Here is a 19,461-nt window from a genome sequence, read left to right on the forward strand (position 1 = left end):
AGTTGAAACTTGTAACTGATTGCTCCGATGTCAGTTACCAACATTTTCCAAACATATAGTATGTTAAAAACTGAACCGTCATTGTTACAAAATTTCACGACCCACCAATATGAATGAAAGACAAAAATTGTTGAGCCTGGAGGGCATTACATTTTGGCTTTTATTTTAATTTTAACATCATTTTAATTCCGAGCTTAATTAACCTCATCATTATTGTGATAGAAATTATGGTTATGTGTTATATTTATTACATCGCTATTAGTTAATATACATTGACCGCCCTGCCATCAATTGACATTTGTATACACTACAAATGTTTCTCTATCCTATCACTTCTTCTCTCCTTCTCCTACCACAATGATCATCGTTCGTAACAAAATTCCTAACATATTCCTACAGCGCAGGGATTTCAAAAAAAAAAGAAAGAATAATAGCAGCAAGAGCAGTTTTCATAATTTTTTATACGTACAATGTATAGATCTCCTTCGGTGTACAATGTGTTTGAATATAAAGATTTTTCTAAGCATTGCTTCGTCGCAATGTTTAATATTTCCAAAATTATCTGTCGTAGAATTGGAATTGTCGTTTTCTTTTTTTTGTAAGCGTCTTGCGAATTGTTCTACAAGGTATTACGTGAGTGCGATACATTTGTGTGAGGGTGTTTGTGTGGACGTCTGTCTGTTCGTGTGTATTGTTACTTCCATTCTATAGCTTTCCTTTTATACATAAATGTTTGTTGGCGTGTGTGTGTGTGTGGTGTGAACATTAAGTGTTCATTTAGAGATTAATAAAAAAAAGGGGCTTAGTGGTTTTCTTGGTGTTCATAAACATCCTCCTCCACAACTTCGACCTCATCACTCTGCTCCTCCTTGATGACAACGCAACGAAACGGCATCGTTTGCAACGTCAGGAATTCGTTAGAAGCATCTGGTGCGCTGGCCTGTTCGTCTTCCTCCAGGTGCTCCACCAAGTCCTCGTCATAGCACTCGACGTAGGACTCTTCGGCCAGTTCCCGCCTCTCGTATTTCTTTCGTCGCCGCCAGTTGCCGTCACGTTGCAGTCGCCTCTACTTCATGTCACGACGACGCTTGATACTGCCATCGCAGGTGGGGAGATGGCGCTGTAGAAATCCCTCAAAGACGAATTTGCGGCCGCAGCGTTCGCAGCTGAACTCGCGCTTCTCCTCAATCTGCTGCTTGTGGCGGCGCAGAGCCTCTGCATTCGAATACTTGTCGCGACAGGCGTCGCAGGCATAGCGGCGCTTTACTTGGCCGACGTCAAAAACGACAGTAAAGTTCTGGGAGCAGAAGGAGCAGTTGAACTCTTTAACTACGACCTTCTTGCCGCCGTGCTGTGCGGCCAAAGCTTCTGCCTCGGCCTCGAGCTTGTCCTGGTGCTTGTGCGCGTCCATATGGGCGTTGTACTTGCTCTCGTCAACAAACTTGCGGTAGCAGCGGGTGCAACGGAAGGGCTGTTCCCCAGTGTGGCGCATCATGTGCTCCTTAAGGTAGGCGACTGAGTTGAATACCTTGCTACACACCTTACATTTTCGATCCTCGGTGGGCACTTCGCTGCGTTGGCGCATGCAAGCGCGCATATGGAGCTTGAGGGAGCCAGCGGCACTGTAGCAATTGCCGCAGTTGGGGCAATAGAAGGTCTTGCTGCGGGACTGGGCATCGTGTTCGGGGCTGTTGTCGAGGTTGTGCTCATATGTGGTCGAATTCACATCATCCTCGTCCACTTCGCCTTCGACGGCTATTATTTCGTCGTCATCTTGCTCGATTTCCTCCTCATCCACCACCTCCTCATCCTCGTCGTCCTGCAAACTGGGTACAATATGCAATATTGTGTGTGTGCCATCGCCCTGCTCAATGGTCTCGACTTCTTCGACGGTGCTGTTCTCGACCAGCTGCTGCAGTGTAACCGGATGCCCGTTCTCATCAATAATAACCTCTTGCGAGTTGACCAGCGCTTCGTGCTCGCGATCGGTTAGTGTAACCACAGCAGTCTCGGTATCATCGTCCTCAGTGGTGTAAGTGTAGCTATATTGTGTCTCGCCACCACCGTCGACCTCTTCCGGATCGTGTTGTATGATAACGGGCACAATCTCTTCCTTGACGACGGCAGGGCTCGAGCTCGATACCGTGTACTTAATGCGTTTGGAATTCATTGCACTTTACTCGGTTTGCCACAATTATGCTTAACTGTTGGAATAGGCGCGCGCGCGACCAAAACTTTACACAGATTTTTCTTCTCCGAATTCTTTGTCGTTTTTTGCTTGCCAGTGGCGTGGCGTCAGCGCCTCCTCCAAACAGCACTGTACGTGTGCGTGTGTCAGTCGTCTGTCTGTGTTAGTGCAGTTTTTTCTTAAATTCGGTTAAACTGATTGCGCTTTTACTATAAACATAAAGACTTGAAGAATAATATTATTGGCGCATTTGAATATTCTTACAATAGTCAACACTCTTTCATCGGCTTCTTTGCCACCAAGTTAGGATTTTTTCCTCTTCAATACGTGCTTCTTCTTCTCTTCTGACTTTAAGAGTTGCCACGTGCGAGGAAACGTTCAATGGCGCTGCCACTCCATTTTATTGTGAATGGCGAGCCACAATATCTCCTGTTATAATAAGGAGGTGCCGAACTTTAATATGGCGCTCTCACAAGAGATATTAATGTGACGTCGATAAGAGTTAAATTGCTTTTTATTTAGTATGAGCTGAAAATAAATTTTTTTATTGTTTCCAGAATAATAAAATTTACTTACTGTAAATTTGGTATAAATAAAATTGTATATTACAATCAAATTATTTACATGAAGTAAACAGTTTAAAAATACACTACTTTTCATATCACAACTGTCGGATAACTAAATTTCGGTCGAAAATGAACAAAGTAATATGTACTACTCGTAAGAAATAAACCCAAATTGTTATAAATTATGCCATTTTAATTGAAATTGCAATCCATCTCATAGTAAAAGAATAGAAATTAAGTTGGTATGACGTATATATTCAGAGAGAGTTAAACATTTTTGCCAAAGTAATTGCGTCACATTTTATTATGCAAAATGATGACTCAAATTTTATACATTTTGTAGTGTTGAAAAATGCCGGAATGGAAATGTCGCCACTGTGGGATAGAAATGCCGCGCTCTGATGCTAGCAAAGCGAAGCCGCCAAACGCCAATTACATGATGAATTTATTTACATATGTTGGCCGAGACCAAAATTACTTTCCAATAAAAATAAATTGTTGTATCTTCTTAATTTAAAAATTCATTTCCTTCCGTTCATATGTATATATATGAAGTTTGCGTTCTGGGACGTTATTCAAAATATGTATTAAATGTGTATGTACTACAATACACATTAATAAAAATTAATGAATACATACATTAATATAGAAATTATAAAGGGTGTGGGGCAATTTTTGGCAACAGCAGATCTTCCAAAGACATGGCAAAGATAATAATTTGAATTTACCACTAGTATGAGCATTATATATATAGTTTCGGTATATGATGTATGTAAACATCTAATTGTGATTGCATTTCAATAAAACAGTAGTAACCGCCTTATCAAACACACTAAATCCTAATTAAAATATAGTAACAGCGCGGGCAACTAGAAGCTGATATTTTTCAGCACTGGCTAAGGTTAGTCGTGGCAACTTCCTTTAAAAATGCGGCTGCCGTAGTTATGCATCAATATAATTTTTGTAATATTTTGCAGCACTGCAAAATGCAATGAAAAGTTAAAATATATGTACTATACGAAAATAATCAAGAAATAAAACAATGGAGTACAAGATGTCAGAATAAATTACCACAGAATATAAACTATCTGTCTTGGCATGTTCGAAACGCATTAAGCCTAAATTATTTCCATTTCAAACGGACGCGCCAATTTAAATAGGGACGAGCTGCAATTCAGCGCCTGATTTATTCCCAATTATCGATAACATGCAGATATTAATCGATTATTGAACTTCACTGTTTCTCATCGTCTATCATCCAACCATCTGTGAGCAGACGTCACATCTGCTAAGCCAATAAAGAAGATACACAGTGATTTAACACTAATAATGGAAACGCAATTGGATAAGGTGTTGACCGAATGGTGAGTAGGGGCAGAGTCATGGTCTGCACCTCCACTAAATGTTTCTTCCAGTCTAGTACAGCAGGACACGGTGGGAGCACTAGTTGCCAATCCTCAGGGCCTGTGCTTGGGCGGTGAGTGCAAGGCCGCTTTGTAGAAAATGCAGATTCATTTACAACAGAGATACTCTTTGTTTGTTTTTATCGGCTCCTCAGCAAAAGGCATCATCAACCCCAATGTATCCGGAATAGGCATGGCAATATCTGAGCAAGTTGCTAAGTTGGAGCCGGAGAATAATGCACCTGCGACCATTTGCCTGTACAGTGGTAATAAGTAAGTAGAAAGTTACAGAGCTTAAGGCAATAAGTGTAATAATTTAATCATCAGGCGATGCATCATTCAGAAGGATGGTGAGATAACGGGCATTATTTACAAGCATGCTACCGAGTCATCCAATAATTAATAGTGGTGGTAGGAGAGGAGCAGGAGTCACAGTCGTAGCCACAAGTCTTCCATTTGAGCTCGTTGCACTGCTGTGGACAGACACCATCTCCATGCTGGCTGTTAAAATTGCGCTGCTTTTAGCGCTATCTGTGTATTGTTACAGTTTATTTGTTTTCAATTTGCTTTTTCTCTCTGTTCATTTTTTTTGTATTTGTTAGGATCGTAAGAACAAACAATATTATTATACGCCATGTACTACAGTTAAGCCTATATACATACACTTATATTATTAAGCCTAAAAGTGATCAAACAAGATGAATTATAATAGCATAGAAAAAACACAAAACAATGAGTCTTCTGAAACATGAATGTGTGAGTGAGATGGAGATATTTCATAATCCGAATGCATTATCTATAAACCCAGTCAACTAAGTGGCAACAAAGGTCTTCTGAACTTATTTTTCTGTATTTTTGCAGCTCCGTTGCCTTCCTGGCTAATCAATTTTGGTTGCCGTGCATAGGATATTGAAATTGAAGTCAGTTATAGGCATGTTCAGTGTTGAATGTTTTTCCATTATCTCTAACTTTGAATTTTTTTCTTTGTTGTCAGACGGTACCGAAGCAATATTATATTTACTTAAGTGCAAAAGTATTGCTCTATTTATTTATAAGTTTATTTATAAATTTCTTTATTGAGAAAGTGCACATTTTCTCATTTCTCTGCTAGTTTGGTAGCACTAGTAGTACATTCTTTGACAACAATTTAATATTAATTTTGTGATTTGAAGGTGTTTTTTCGACCCCTTGATTTCACCTCTACAATAGATGTTCTATATCTACATATTCTGAAAACTTATGATCATATTTGGGGCAATATATGTATGTATAAGTATTATATTAAATGTTTCCTCTACAAGTCAATCAAGTTACTTTATTAATTGTTGTAAAGAGCATTAGAACGTGACATGACCGAAAAGTACATATGTATATATTTTCTACATACATATGTACATAGTCTTATTCATGAAACGAACTACGTTTGAATCTGTTAGTAAAGCTAGGTCGCTCGAAATAGCACCGATTTATTGTTGTTATTGATTTATTATTTGACTACGAGGTTACAATACGTAACCCCCAAGCACCGCAGCTTCTCATGCAGTTGCAAGTTCAATTTCCAAAATCTAAGGTTTTATACATATAGTATTTTAAAATGGACTCATTAAATGGATGTGGGCAGCTTTGTTCATGTATTCAGCAACTTATTTGCGACATTGCACTCTGAGTTTTCCAGAACATTGCCGCAGCAGGACCAGTGCCGACGACCCGGATGTCCTGCATGTCCATGTCCACAACCGCTGTAGCCCGGCATGCGGCCCTCGCAAGAGCATTTGACGATTTTGTTCCCTTTACCCGAGCAGAAGGCACAGCAGTGATAAATTCCGCTATGGGGCCTTACCTGGCGTGCCTGAAATGTGAAAGGACTGCCCTTGATGGGCTTCTCGTTGATGGTTACGGTCAATATAAGGGTTCCTTGAGCGTCAGGCGTGAACGATATGCTATATGTGCCATCGCGATGGTCAGAAACCTGCAAAATGTTGAGGGCTTAACTTCACAACCGATCATTAATCTTGTATACACGTGTACCCCTACCTCAATGGGTAAAAATTTTGTACTCGCATCCTTGTACTTAATCATGCATTGAATCTGAAGGCCACCATGGCATAGGGAGACGCCATCTCCGTCCCGCGAGAGCATCAGTAGGTCCACCTTCTTGTGAAGTCGTAGCTGCGAGAAGCCTGTGAAAAGCAAAAAGTTTAAGTAATGTGAAGTATCGTCACAAAATAAAAAGGCGCTACAAACCCTCCCATTGCAATGTGCAGAGTGACGGTTCGACTGTCTGCATCGTGATAATGCCGTAAAGGGGTATATCGTTCTGATCCTTTGTAGATGGCGCCCGTATTTTTGACAAGAAGTGTAGCGAATCTGAGATCTGTAATGGCTTGGTCAGAATCTAAGTCCTTCCCAGCTAATCTTGGATACAAACCTTGGAATCGACTGGCGTTTTAAATTGCTGGCAATACTCGAAACGCTTCAGCAATATGCTTAGGAAACTCAGTATCTCAACATCTGCGCCTATATCGCATAGCTCCTGACTAAAGCGCACGGCATCCAGGGCCTCCTGTGTGCGTTTCTCTGGAAAGAGCTACAGTTAAACCTCTGAAGCGAATAGAGCGTTCTCCTGACTTGCCCAAATCTATCTGCTGCTCCAGTATCATCTCTACCTTGGATTCTCTAGCACGCTGCACCTGCGCCAACAATGTTCGCCGGTGGGCATCAACCGCATCAAAGTATTTCTGCATATAGGTCTCCACCTGCCCTTGGATCTCGTCACATCGCCGATTGACGCTCCTGGCTATCTCGTTGAGCCGCTCAATAGAATGCTCCGCGTAGTTGCATAGTGGACGCGTCTGCTCGGCCGCATCCCGCAACATCTTGCCGTGCTGACCAATAGCTTTGGCGACCGTCTCGTGCTTATGACCCTTGTGGAGCAGTACCAGACAGTCCGGACAGGCCAGCTGGCGGCATGTGATGCAGAAGGACTTCAAAATACTCTGGTGCAGACCGCACTTCAGCACCATCTTGCTGTTGTCGCCCAGCCCCAGCTGCTGTTGCTTCTGCTTGCGTGCCCGACGCAGCTCCATGATGTTCTTCATCCGGTGGCTGGCCGTGCTCCGCTGCCGCTCGTGTGCCTCTTTGCACAACGTGCACAGATTTAGCGTGCAGGTGATGCAGTGGTAAATAGCCTGGAATTATTACAAGTATATATTAATCAGTCAGTCTTAACATTTGATTGGAGAGTTGGAGGTAAAAGAGAGGAAGGCCCTATCTGATCCCAAACTCATGACATCTACTCTCTACTTAATTAACATGACGGACAAAGCTGTTCCAAACCCTAACACGTTTGAGAAGCCCATAAAGGGGTATTCTATTCGTCATAAGTTTCGGACAGAATCTTTTAATCTATCTCAAACGTTAAAGCTGTTATTGGATTAGGTAGCTAGAAAAGCCCTTTCCATTAGCGTTAGCACAACTCATCTTGACTCTTTGAAATGGTATAGGGGTGGTCTAAAAAAGGTTTTGATGCAAGGCTAACGTCTTTGCAAAAGGGTTACGAGTTCGGCAAATACGGGTATTCATTTGGGGATGGCACCTACGCTGGTTTCCTCGCTGCATAGGGAGCACCACACACGTGATATCACATCCTCACCGGCCTGGAGACGCAGCACTTCAATCTTGCGAATCAACATATAGTTCTGGGGCAGCTGCCTCACCCCACCCACAGGCAGCTCTGTGGTGAACTTGCAACTGTGGCAGTTAATGAAGCGTCGATCACAAATAAAACTGGCATTCAGGCGTGTATTGGAGGAGCACACGGAGCTCTTCGACTGTGAATGATAGCAGATTAGATGTGGAACTTAGTTGAATGGCATTATGGCAGCACACCTTGACTTGTATGCGGTCCATAGACTTTTTGCGCCGCAGGCTAAAACTGGCACCTCGTTGTCGTGCGGGCGAGACTGTGGCTAGCTCGTTGTTGGAGCCAGCGGGCAGGGACATTTCCGGTGTAGAGCAGCGCAGACTGTAGGTCGATCGATTGGTGCCATTCCAGTCATCGGTGGCGTCCAAAGAGGGCGCCGCTGCGGCGTCCTGCTTAAAGTTTTCATCGGCGAGGCATTGAAAGCAAAACGAGTGCAAGCAGTTAAGCGTGCGTGGATCTGTGAACACGTCAAGGCATATGCCACACTTAAGGTCCTCGGGGAAGCTGAGCACTGTCTCGGGCGTGGGTGTGGCGCGTAACGTAATGCTAGGCGATGGTGAAGGCGAGGGCGAGCGACTTCTGTAAATTATTTCAAACTGTTAATTATGCTAAGGCTAGCTAAAGATTTATGCGACTAAGAGTGCTCTAAGGCCTAAGGTCTGTGGTCTAAGGAAGCATATATAGTATTGTAAAGAGGGTTCACTTAGCTTTCTTGGTTAAATTATTTGTTCGCATTCACCGATCAAAATTATTAAAAACAAAATCGTCCAAATATTGGCACTACTCGTATCTCTTAAGTCTAGCCTTTTATTGTAGATTAGAGACGTGTCTTGTCTTAAAGGATATGATGTTTCGGTAAACCTGTTGTGCTGCCTGGGTATTTTTAAGCTATACCAACCAGTGGCTAGAATTTGTAAATTATGTTGTTCAAGCAGAAATTGTCCCAATTACGAATGTTTTGGGAAGATGTAAGTGCTAGTAGCTTCTTCGTTTTAGTTGTTTACAGTTTTTCTGGCTTCACTCAAACCACTGCTGAACAGTTTTTTTGCTCTGAGGGCCAAATGTATAATCGAGACTACCCCCTAGAGGGTTGAGAGCCTAACCGCTATTACCTTCTCAGGCATACAGACAAGAGTGAGATGAAGCTTACCTATCATAGATGTCATGGAGAGATGTCGTTGGATTTGTGTTCTCTTCGACACCACGCGATTGCAACGTCTCCTCCACGTTCGTCTGACAGTCTGGTGTTGGCGGGGAGACACGCACCTCGGGCGATGATTTTAGGGTCAACAGGCGATTAGTGTACATTTGCAGGTGGTTCGTGTTCGTGTTCGTAGTCGCAGCTAGGGCGATGGTTGCGTCGCTGTTGCTTCCGTTGCTGCTGCTCTGCACCGAAACCGAGGAGGCCGCACTCAGTACGTTGTCCAGAAGTGATTCCGGAGAGGTTGAGCCTCCTACAGTGCTGCTGGGCTGTGAGTTTGATTCGCTATTGCTATCGGCAATGAACGCATGCTGGCCGTCTTCCAACTTGTTGTAAACTTCCGCCAACACCACTGTGTTGGTGGGAAGCGGGGGAGCTGGTGGGGGCAGGTCGATGCAAACGCTGCTCTTCGGCTTACCGATGAGCCGTGATGTTGTCGATGAAAGTACAATTGGCGCTGATTTTCGACGCGTGACCTCAACTCTGGACTCGATGGGTTCGAGTCGGCTTCGTTGGCTTTTCTTCAGCGTGATTTTGTCGGCAGTCAGCTTGAGCACCAACTTACCTTTGCCGTTACCATTGATCCCATTCAGCGGAAGTCGTGGAGACGGTATTCCTGGCCTTAACTCAGTGTTGGTCTGACTCTTGATAAGCTCATAATCGATTTGGTAGCACTTCGAGGCAGGTTGGGGCTGCACAGCTTTGGAGAAGGTGGACAAGTTGGACTTGCAATTGAAATTTGTTTTGCCCCCAATGTTGTTGCTTTTGCTCATTGTATGACGTATTTAATAGGCTCGTTTAAAACTAGGTTTCGCATTTGTCCAGTGAGATTTTTGTGATGTTTGTTTCTCCGTGCCACTCGACTGTTGCGGGTTCGGCTCGCAACTGCCAGGTGTTGTGCATTTGCTGGCACCAGACGCCACTTGCCACATGCCATATGCCGCATGCCGCATGCTTAATCTAATTAAATGCGAAAGGTGGACAATGCCGAATGTGCAATTGTTATGCCATTTGTGGCAGCCTTTTCGCCACCCTCCTTATTCCATATGTAATGTTGCTTGGCAATACATTGACATTTTTCCACAGAACTATCAATCTCAGGGCATACATGAAGTGTGCTTCACTCATTCGTCATTGCCAATTGAAAGCAGCAAGAATGCTACAGTCGGGTTAAGGCGCATTCGGTATACCCTGCTCCCACCCACACTCAGAAGAATTGTCTAGAAATTCGCGTTTAATTTTAGAAATATGTTATTTGAGGAAATAGCCCTACTTTTTTATGATTCAGGAATCGCCAAAAACCTTTCACAAATTATAGCGAATTAAAACGACTCGTCTTATCATGCTGATCAAGAATATATATACTTTGTAGCCCCACAAACACTTCGCCTCCATCCTTTCACCAATTGTTTATAAGGTATACAAATAATATTTGTTTTTGGGTGGAAACTTTCTCAATTGCCCTAAGTTGTATCTAAAGGGCGATTCTTTTCTATTTCGATTTTCTAAATAAAATTGTCTGTATAAAAACATTATTTTTAGAATCGATTGAAGCAGCAACAAAAATTGGGCAGCTTAGCTAATCTTTCAATGGCACAGAGTCTAAGAATAGTTCACATTCCTCTTTTCAAAGGAATGACTGCAAGTTGCTTAAATATAAGTCCCCAAGTGGATAGTTTTGTGAATCATGCGCATCATTTAAATGTACTTCTTAATCTTATTACAAGTAGTATCTTCTCTTCGAAGTATTTTCTTTAGTAGATAATTCGGCCCGAGGGCTTAGTTCAAAGGCTGATGGTCTTGCTGGCTGCCATTCATTCACTCTCACAGTGAGTATTTAATCGAGTTGAATACATTTAATTGTGCACATTCGTATTTTATTTTGTTTACCCCCACGTGAATGACAGCAACCATAATAATAAAAATATCAATAACCTTGAACTTTTTACAGCTGCAAGTGTGGTGGGCCCACGTGTGGGTGTAAAAAAGCCAGTCAACTGTCGCCTTGCCCGCAAAAACATATTGAAATTCGGAGCTGATAAAGCACTGAACATACTCGTGGATAAATAAATACATGCGAGTATGTACATATATACGATTATACTTGTGTGTGCAATTCAGGGCCTTCAACTCTTATTTGGGCAATGACTTCTGCCTGGTAAGGGCTATATCTGTCATAAGCGAGTGGTAATACTTATACTGCAGGAGCTTCCAAGATACGAAGGAACTGAAGACGATCTCACATCTACCTGCTTCCATATCCCCACAGTTGTGATTACCGATTAACCTACCTAGCTACATAAAATTGAAACCAAAAAATAACTTATCTCTTAACTTGAGTAAAAGTTTGCACCCCCAAAAAAAGATTACCAATTACTACATATAATGGAACGACAGATCGACATATATTTGATATATATAGTTGTAATTTTCATAGTGACTCAATGCGAAGGATCCTGTTCTTAAAAGAGCTGCCTCTTTTAGTTCCAGATGATTTTATCGTAATATATAGACCCAAATGAAGTTGATTGTAGGGTACTATCAAAGGGTATGCTACATATATTTTCCATCAACCTGATGAGATGAGCTGATTCCTCAAAGCGTATGTCGGTTTTAGTTTAGAATATATTTATTAAACAATGTTGAAATTTGGATTTAGCTGAGAAAGGTGCACAATTTTCTAGGCTCATACGGACAGATAGATAGACAAGGCTAGATCTTGTCATGCTGATCAAGAATATTTACACTTTTTGGAGTCTACTACGCCTCCTTCTATATATTATATTTTTCACTTCCCGTAAATCTTATTTATATCATGTGCCTTTTAGGTAAGAATTAATAAAAGTTAATAAACGAAGAACAATTAAAAAAAGTTGAAACGGAGAATTTTCGATTGGTGGGGGAACATGTATTAACAAGTCCGTAAAGCTCTGCGTCGACTCAAATGTTCTTGAAATGAACGGACATATCAAGTTTATTAATTAAATCAATTAAAATTAAATTAATGTTTATTAAACTGAAATTCGAATGCATATCAATCATTTGCCATGCAAAGAAAGAGTTTCTTCAAAATTTCCTTAAGCAAAAAGCATTAACTGATTTAAGATCGTAGCTTGTTTCGTATATGCATACTATCGATACTATGTAAATATATTTATGCGACAGAGAAGATATGTAATAACTGAAAGAAACCAGCTAGATATGCTAAATAGAAGAGAAGCCGCGAGCGGCCAATTAATGTAATATTATGTTGTAATATTGGGTTATCATGTGAATCATCCATCGCATCGACCCACATACAACAGCATGGTGGAGAGGCAAATCAAACCGCCAAGATCCAGTCCAGTGTGGGCTTATGTCGCGAATCAGGTTTTCAGCTTCGGTGCCTTTCCCTTTCGGCGACAAGAAAAGCGAAAGTGAACCACGAAGCGACATAAAGCGCTGGTGATAGCGCCTATGATGCCAAGTGGCGATTCGTTGCTTCCTCAACATTAACAGAGTTTAATCTGTATACGACACATTTCCGGTTGGGACTTAATCGCATTCTTCGAATTCTTTTTTTTTTCTTGGACATGAGTGACTCATTCAGCGACAGAGTTGAACTAACTTAAGAAAGAATTTATGAATCACATGTCGTTTCAGATTTAAGCTCTGTTCCTATCGGTCTTTCCCGCATGGTATATACTTGTATGTACATACGAGTATACGAGTAGTATGGTTATACCAGTCTACAATTGTAGACATGGGCATTCGCTTCTCAATGAAACAACTGGCATGTGACCGCACGATCTGAGAAGCCAATCGAAAATGAAACTTTTGATGGCCTGTGATTTCTAACACGAATGTGCCAGGCACGAGCTTCTAATGTAAAAGCAGCCAACCCTAATGATGAGCTCAGGCAGGCAGACAGACAAACAGACAGACAGACAGACAGACAGACAGACAGATGGACAGATGGACGGACGGAGGTGTTGTCACCTCTGCTGGCTGTCTCTTTTTGTGATCACGATGCTATAATGTTAGCGATTTTGTAATTTAGCAAAGTGTTGGTAGTAGTCGGCTGCTTGCCTTCGCTTTTGTTTTTGGCCAAAGAAAGCCGTGTGGGACGCACTCGTATAGCCAAAAGATTTTTTCACTTGTGTGTAGATTCGTATTTACGTCACCGTCGCACGGCCAGCAGCATCTTTTACATGCTGTAGGAAATCACTTTCTACTTTCACTACAAAAATAAACAAACAAACGCGCACACACACTCATACTTGTATATACTATGTATATAGTCGAGTGCATTAAGTCTGAATTAGCTGCGGCCTGCTGCAAAAAGTATACATACACACGCGTATATAGAGCACTCTGGCATTTCGGGCCACTTTCGTGCCAAAAAAGAAGGAAGGAAAAAATCTCACTTCAACGTAAAGTAGCAATCATTACTTTCTATATATAGTACACACTCGTATGTATATATATGTATGTATGTATTTGCTTAAGAGGTAAACACATTAAAAAACTCTTAACAATTTTATTGGTCTATTGAGTTTAAGAGCAGGGATTTCCATCGAGCCCCACTGGATTATCAAATGCGGGCTAATGCCCTTTTCTAAGACTTAGTTTTGTGCTTTCGATATACTATACTTTTATTGTAAGTGTATTAAGAAACTGTTCAAATAGAAATAATTTTCCCTTCTCTACTTCCTATATATGATGGGTTTATTCAGCTTACAGATCATCCGTTTCACATTGGATTACAAATGTACTATATGTATGTTTATTATTTTACAGATGTCGAATGAAAAAAACGTATTCAAATAAATATAATCTATGAATCATGTTCCCTTTTAAGCAATAATTGTTTACTTTTAATATAGCTTTTGTATTTGTTTTTAATTTCATTTCGTTTATAAAGCAAATACTTTTTTCGTTGAAGAAATAAATAAATTTGCACTTTCGATCATATTTCGTATGTTTTTAAGGATTACTTAAATGTTTATTTTTATTTATTACTCATAGCAATAATAATTAACAATGAGACTCATTCCTACTTGTACAAATACTGATGTATAATTATTAACCAATGATTATGGTTGTCTGCATCTTTGGAAGCAAATTTTAGATTCCCTGGCATGGTTTGAGAGGAAAAATACTAAAAATTCTTTCTGAACATTAGTGATAGTTATAAACAAATTTTTGTTATCTAAATGAATGTCACTGTGTCAAAGAAGTTCCAATTACAACATAACTAAAGGCCTTTAATCTTTATCATACACATTTTGAATATAAAAGACTTCATCTGAAATATTCGATTTTATAATAAGATTATAAAGAAGTCCTGTAACGCAAGGGTACATTAGGTACTACTTGTATAATATAAATTGGTTGAATATATAAATGAGAAAAAACCCTTTTTTTTACTATATGAAATTGGAGCTTTGAAAATGAAGCCCCTATGTTTTGGAGTCTGGAACGATTAAATCAGTTATCTTCTTCAGTTTCAAAAACTTCATTTTATTTAGTTTCTGGTCAAAATAATTAACTTATTAAGACCCATTATTAAGTTGAAGTTGTTCGAGTTATGGTTCCAGTCACGTTGTCTGGTAATACGCCGTCTATAAGTCTGTTAGCTTTACGTTTGACATTTTTTGTTTGTTGTCTCAGTCTCTGTTTGTCTGAGTATCTGTGCGGACGGTCCAATTGCTTCCTGGTTGGTAAAGATTACGACACCTTTGGGGCTCAAATGTGAAGCAGACCCTCAGCTGTGCACACACACGTACCTCTGAGAAGACATTACAACAGATGTTTTGGAGCTTTAGAGGCGACGCGACGGGTGTACGAGAAGTTACATGCGCACAGGTGGCTGCCGGTGGAGATGCTTTTATTTCTAAATACTTGTATATCTCAATGCCATGGCCATAACTTTGACGGAAATTTGAAGAGTTTCGAGGGTAAAGAAAGAAAATTTGTTGTTAACATAATTGCTAGACGCAAATAAGCGTTGAATTTATTAGCTTGAAAACTTACTTCGACGATATAACGAAATAAATAAAATGTTTGATGTACGATCTATCAAGAGTGAAATGGGAAGGTCCTAAGATACTTTTGTCTGATGGAAGATATCAGGGCTAGATTTTACCAAAACACTCGGCTATGTGCAGAAAAAAACTCCAGTTTTGTTTCAGTGTAATAACACAAAAGATTCGAGGGACTTCTTGCTTCAAATAATGGTATTTCAATTCGGTTGTTGGGCGGAGCCGGAATTTACATCTTGGGAAAACTCTCCCTGTGCCTTTGGTTGAAAATATAATTTGTATTAATAATCTGCAGAAAGTGTTGAGATCAGAATTTGCCATCATCTGTAAGAATCCACTCGTCTTTTGCAAATCAAATCAATCTGTATGGAGATGGAAAAACCTTAAGGACAGGGTTGCCTTCCTCTATTATTTTTGAGGTTTTCCACTCAAGTTTCGTTTATGTCATGATCCCATATACCATTTGTTTCCCCCGGTAAATAATGCCAGTAGTCCGATATTTAAAAGTTTCGACAAATCAATGTTTTATTCTTCGTTTGTATGTTTGTTTCTTTTGAATTTTCTTCAACATTCGCATGACCATCTTCATCAGCATCATCATCATCATCATCATCATCATTTTACTCTCATATGTATGTATGTATATATTGTAAAATTTATATATATGCATGAATATGTATAGTTAACGTGTCACAACAGTGTTAACAGCTAATTACTGCGTCATCTTCAACTAAATCTTGATAGTATAATTGTCGCTTGCTTTAGCTGCTAGGAACATAAGTAAATATTTAAAGTTGTGTTGTGTATTGAATAGCGATAATAATAAGACTACATGGTATGCAAGGTATTATTATTAACGATGCAAATTTGAAAGATATGCAATGCCAACATTATATGTTTCAGAATGCCTTAAGTTGTTATATACATATACTATATAGTACATACATTCATGCCATATCGTATAAACTTATTCTTGCCTAGGCTGCTGGTAGAATGCGCGATGGAGTTCAAGGTAAAAAATTATGCACTTGAAGAAATTTTCAATGAACTTTTTCTGCCAGCTATGCAAAAAAAAGAAGAAGAAAACAATCAAAAATTAACGCAAATTGTTCATTTCAACAATTTGTCTTCTCTATTTTCTATTCTTTTCTCCCTTTGCATTGCATGAATCGCCAAATAAATAATAAAAATAATAATAGCTAAGAAAAAAAAAAACAAATTAAATAAACTAAGTATTTTGCAAAAAAAAAACAAATCTTATATAGTATTACGTGTGTTGTAAAATAGAAATTATGAGATGCTTCATTCGTACTTTTTATCGTGTGCAAAATAAAAATAAAAAAAAAACAGGAAAAGAAAAAACAAAATCATGTTGTGAACGTGCTTTTCAATTTTGAATTCACATTTCGCATTTCTACATATATATTTACGTTTTATGTATTCTTTTGTAAGCTATTTGTATAATATTTTTTTGTTTGTTTGTTGTTTTTGTTGTTGTCGTCGTTGATTAAGTGCTTCCATCTTATACAGTTCATTTTCGGTTGTATATGTGAGAAAGTGAAAAAACATCACAGTTAAAACTTCAGTACATTTTTTTTTGTGGTTGCTCGAAAACAAAAAGGAAAACTAATAAAACAAATATATTAATGGTGTGTACCTCCTAGCTAGCATACCATCTATAAATAATTCCGCTTATGAACTACATAAAAATTTTGACTTACAAAAAAAAAAAAAAATAGACACAAAAACGACTTTTGCCATTTCGCTTGCCACTCACGCGTGTTGAGATTAAATACAAAAGCGCAGCACTGGCCACGCCCATAGCTAACAACTACTCGTATGTACTATTGACGGCTACAGTTAGGGATACGTATGAGCTATAATTAGTAACTAGAACGTACGCTTCCTAATCATCTAATCCTAATCCTCCCAGTAGTCGGCATTGAGATCGCGACGCACACGCCATAACATCAGCTCCATGCAGGCTCGTGAGTCCTCGAAGCTGCTGTGCCCCGTTGTCCCGTCGCCGCACTGGATCTCCCGCTTCAGATGCATTTTGGTGAGATGGCGCAGGGCGCGCCGATAGGGGAATCCACTTGAGTGTGGGAACGCTATTGAGGTGTCAATCAGCGTATTGTGTACAATGCGCAACGCCCTCAAATCGTTGTCCAGCCCATGACCAATCAGTATGGTGTCAGCATCGATTAGCTGCAACAGATCGCGTTGCACCTCCGCCAGTGTCTTGACACCCTCCGTGGCCATGTGCTTGGCTGTGATGCCGGAGAAGCGTGTATTATAATCGACAATGTCTGCAACGGGACGCACGAAATGCTCGTACACCAGCTGTCCATTGAGTGCGACCAGAGAGACTTTGGTCACATCCAAGCCACGTCCTGTATACGACATCTCGCAGTCCAATGCATAGACGTTGGTGCCACTGCCACTGCCACTGCTGCCGACACTTCCGTTGCGATGACGCGTATGGACAAAGTCATGATAGGGCCCATTGACACCCACAACTGAGCCCGTCCATACGTGCAGCTCGTGCTTGGAGCAGCCGCCCGCCTCCTCGGTGGCATTGCAACAGGTCCAGCGAGTCAGCCAGCTGCCACCATCGAAATAGCGCTGATACTTGCCCCAATGATAGGTGCACTGCTCCGTGGTTAAATACTGGCCGGTGTGCTCGTCGACGAGAAAGTCACGCTTGCAGCGTGCACACTGTTTGGCCAGAGTCTGTGACTCCGTATACTGGCAATACAGCTCCAGGCTGCCATTGGCCACAATGTTGAATGTGGTGGTCGCATCGTTCATTGTTTGGGCCGATTCGCATTCGCTCCACTCACTGCCCGATTCAGAGTCCAGAGAGCGTGGTGATATGTTGCCCGAGTCCGTGGACGGTTGACTGCTGCCATGCGCTGCTGACTGGCATTCGCCGTCCCCGGCACCGCCCAACAGCAAACCACCGCCCATCTCCTGACTGCTGTACTGAAAGGTGCTCGTATTAAGTCCATCATTGCAATTAATTACGGTGAGTGCCGATTCGGCGACAGCCATGCCGTTGGCGGCCGCAAATGTCATGTGTGGCAGACACTTGAAGATCTCGATGGCGCCCTCATGCACCACGCTCGCGACGGGAAAGCCGTACACGCGCAACAAATGATGGTCGATCAGGTGGCGACGCAATTGATCCACCAATGTCGCATCGTCCATGTTAATGCGCTCGTATTCCCGCAATGGTGCCACCAGAAAATTCGCATTGTGGCACTGGCGATGACGTTGGAGCAGCTGCTCGTTACGACGAAGCTTTCGCGACTGGTGTGCTTGCCAGTCGCCCGAGCAGCTGAGATGTTGCTGCTGCTGCTGCTGGTGGTGGTGATGGTGATGGTGGTGGTGGTGGTGGTGCTGGCCTCCTCCTCTCATTCCTCCGCCGACTCCATGATGGCCGCTTGTGGGTGAACTGTTCGGTGTGGTGTTTGTCGAGCTTATTGCCGATGATGAATTGGCCGAGTCTGAGTTGGCCGAATCGCATTGCTTAACAGCCGTTTGTTTCTTAATGCTGATGCTGTTGTTGTTGTTGTTGCTATTATTGTGTCCATTGCCGCTGCTGTTGTTATTGCTGCTGTTGCTGTTATTGTTGTTATTATTTTGGCGTCTATTGTTGCCGTGCATCTTTGAATCATTGTTGTTGTTGCTATTGCCGTTGCTGTTGCACTGACGCTTCCCATGTTGCTGATGGTTTGTCGATCTAGAAGAGTGTTTTTTGTCATTGCTGTTGCTGCCGCTGCTGCTGCTGTTGTTGTTGCTGTTATTGTTGCTATCTAATTCCTGCTGAGTTTTTAGCTTTGTACCTAACTGCTGATGTTGCTGTTTGCTTGTCTGTTGCTGTTGCTGTTGCTGTTGTTTGTTTGTCGATTGCTGGTGTTGCTGCTGTTGTTGTTGATGGTGTTGTGGGCGCTTGGAGCGTGACCTGTTGCCCTTGGACTTGGGCTTGTTGAGCTGCTCGTTGCTGGAGTTGATATCATCAGTCGCCTCGCTGGAGGTGCTGTTGCGATGCCCACAATTGAGTTGGCCCAGAAATTTGTCTAACATATCAAAGAGAGAGTGAGAGAGAGAGATAGATTTTAGATTAGTTGTTGCTGCGTGTGAATGCTAAATGGCGCTAAATAGTATTTATAACTGACGTCAATTTACGCTACAAATTTGCGCTGATAACCAAAGCACACACACACACACACACACGCTCTAATACCCAGGCACATGCCAAATAATATTCATAATGTATGTATGTATGTATGTATGTATGTATGTATGTATGGCTTATCATTTGAGCGCCATCAGGGCCACGTGCGTTTATACTACGATTCACACACACATACT

General features: G+C 41.3%; 4 protein-coding genes across 6 annotated transcripts in view; 1 reads left to right on the forward strand and 3 right to left on the reverse strand.

Annotated features, from left to right (window-relative positions):
• Positions 1-127: 127 nt before the first annotated feature.
• Positions 128-2,529, reverse strand: LOC115629791 (zinc finger protein 771). The gene is made up of 2 exons (XM_030526350.1): positions 2,453-2,529; positions 128-2,397 (listed from the first exon to the last, which is right to left on the reverse strand). The coding sequence occupies exon 2, from the start codon at positions 2,168-2,170 to the stop codon at positions 1,067-1,069; it is 1,104 nt and encodes a 367-aa protein (XP_030382210.1). The 5' UTR covers positions 2,171-2,397; positions 2,453-2,529; the 3' UTR covers positions 128-1,066.
• A 1,481-nt stretch (positions 2,530-4,010) lies between these two features.
• LOC115629826 lies at positions 4,011-4,890 on the forward strand. 2 transcript variants are annotated; one of them, XM_030526401.1, is made up of 4 exons: positions 4,019-4,118; positions 4,170-4,231; positions 4,313-4,430; positions 4,485-4,890. In XM_030526401.1, exons 1-4 carry the CDS (start codon positions 4,084-4,086, stop codon positions 4,558-4,560), a joined length of 291 nt encoding a protein of 96 aa, XP_030382261.1. In that variant the 5' UTR covers positions 4,019-4,083; the 3' UTR covers positions 4,561-4,890. The 2 variants fall into 2 exon arrangements, with proteins under 2 accessions (XP_030382262.1, XP_030382261.1); XM_030526402.1 differs by lacking the exon at positions 4,485-4,890 and having other exon boundaries at positions 4,011-4,118; positions 4,279-4,406.
• A 317-nt stretch (positions 4,891-5,207) lies between these two features.
• Positions 5,208-9,917, reverse strand: LOC115629801 (tripartite motif-containing protein 45). Its single transcript, XM_030526363.1, has 8 exons — positions 9,011-9,917; positions 8,046-8,439; positions 7,757-7,987; positions 6,790-7,345; positions 6,586-6,734; positions 6,402-6,531; positions 6,192-6,337; positions 5,208-6,126 (listed from the first exon to the last, which is right to left on the reverse strand). Exons 1-8 carry the CDS (start codon positions 9,832-9,834, stop codon positions 5,785-5,787), a joined length of 2,772 nt encoding a protein of 923 aa, XP_030382223.1. The 5' UTR covers positions 9,835-9,917; the 3' UTR covers positions 5,208-5,784.
• A 5,703-nt stretch (positions 9,918-15,620) lies between these two features.
• Positions 15,621-19,461, reverse strand: part of LOC115629802 (putative uncharacterized protein DDB_G0282133) — a 33,921-nt gene continuing 30,080 nt past the window's right edge. For both annotated transcript variants that reach the window (XM_030526364.1, XM_030526365.1), the window contains exon 3: positions 15,621-19,166. In XM_030526364.1, coding sequence (XP_030382224.1) covers positions 17,005-19,166 — 2,162 coding nt within the window. In that variant the 3' untranslated portion in view covers positions 15,621-17,004. The remainder of the gene's footprint in view (positions 19,167-19,461) is intronic.

Source organism: Scaptodrosophila lebanonensis, unplaced genomic scaffold (genome assembly GCF_003285725.1).
Source record: "Scaptodrosophila lebanonensis strain 11010-0011.00,11010-0021.00 unplaced genomic scaffold, SlebRS2 tig00000165-arrow-arrow-pilon, whole genome shotgun sequence".
Taxonomy (NCBI): domain Eukaryota; kingdom Metazoa; phylum Arthropoda; class Insecta; order Diptera; family Drosophilidae; genus Scaptodrosophila; species Scaptodrosophila lebanonensis.

Bases quoted from the DNA above. Each gene is read 5' to 3' on its own strand.
- LOC115629791 (XM_030526350.1), bottom strand. From the start codon at position 2,170: ATGAATTCCAAACGCATTAAGTACACGGTATCGAGCTCGAGCCCTGCC.
- LOC115629826 (XM_030526401.1), top strand. From the start codon at position 4,084: ATGGAAACGCAATTGGATAAGGTGTTGACCGAATG. The intron at 4,119-4,169 runs GTGAGTAGGGGC...TGTTTCTTCCAG, and splicing joins GATAAGGTGTTGACCGAATG to TCTAGTACAGCAGGACACGG. The intron at 4,431-4,484 runs GTAAGTAGAAAG...TTTAATCATCAG, and splicing joins TGCCTGTACAGTGGTAATAA to GCGATGCATCATTCAGAAGG.
- LOC115629801 (XM_030526363.1), bottom strand. From the start codon at position 9,834: ATGAGCAAAAGCAACAACATTGGGGGCAAAACAAATTTCAATTGCAAG. The intron at 7,346-7,756 runs GTAGGTGCCATC...TAATAATTCCAG, and splicing joins TATGCAGCGAGGAAACCAGC to GCTATTTACCACTGCATCAC. The intron at 6,127-6,191 runs GTAGGGGTACAC...AACATTTTGCAG, and splicing joins CAAAATTTTTACCCATTGAG to GTTTCTGACCATCGCGATGG.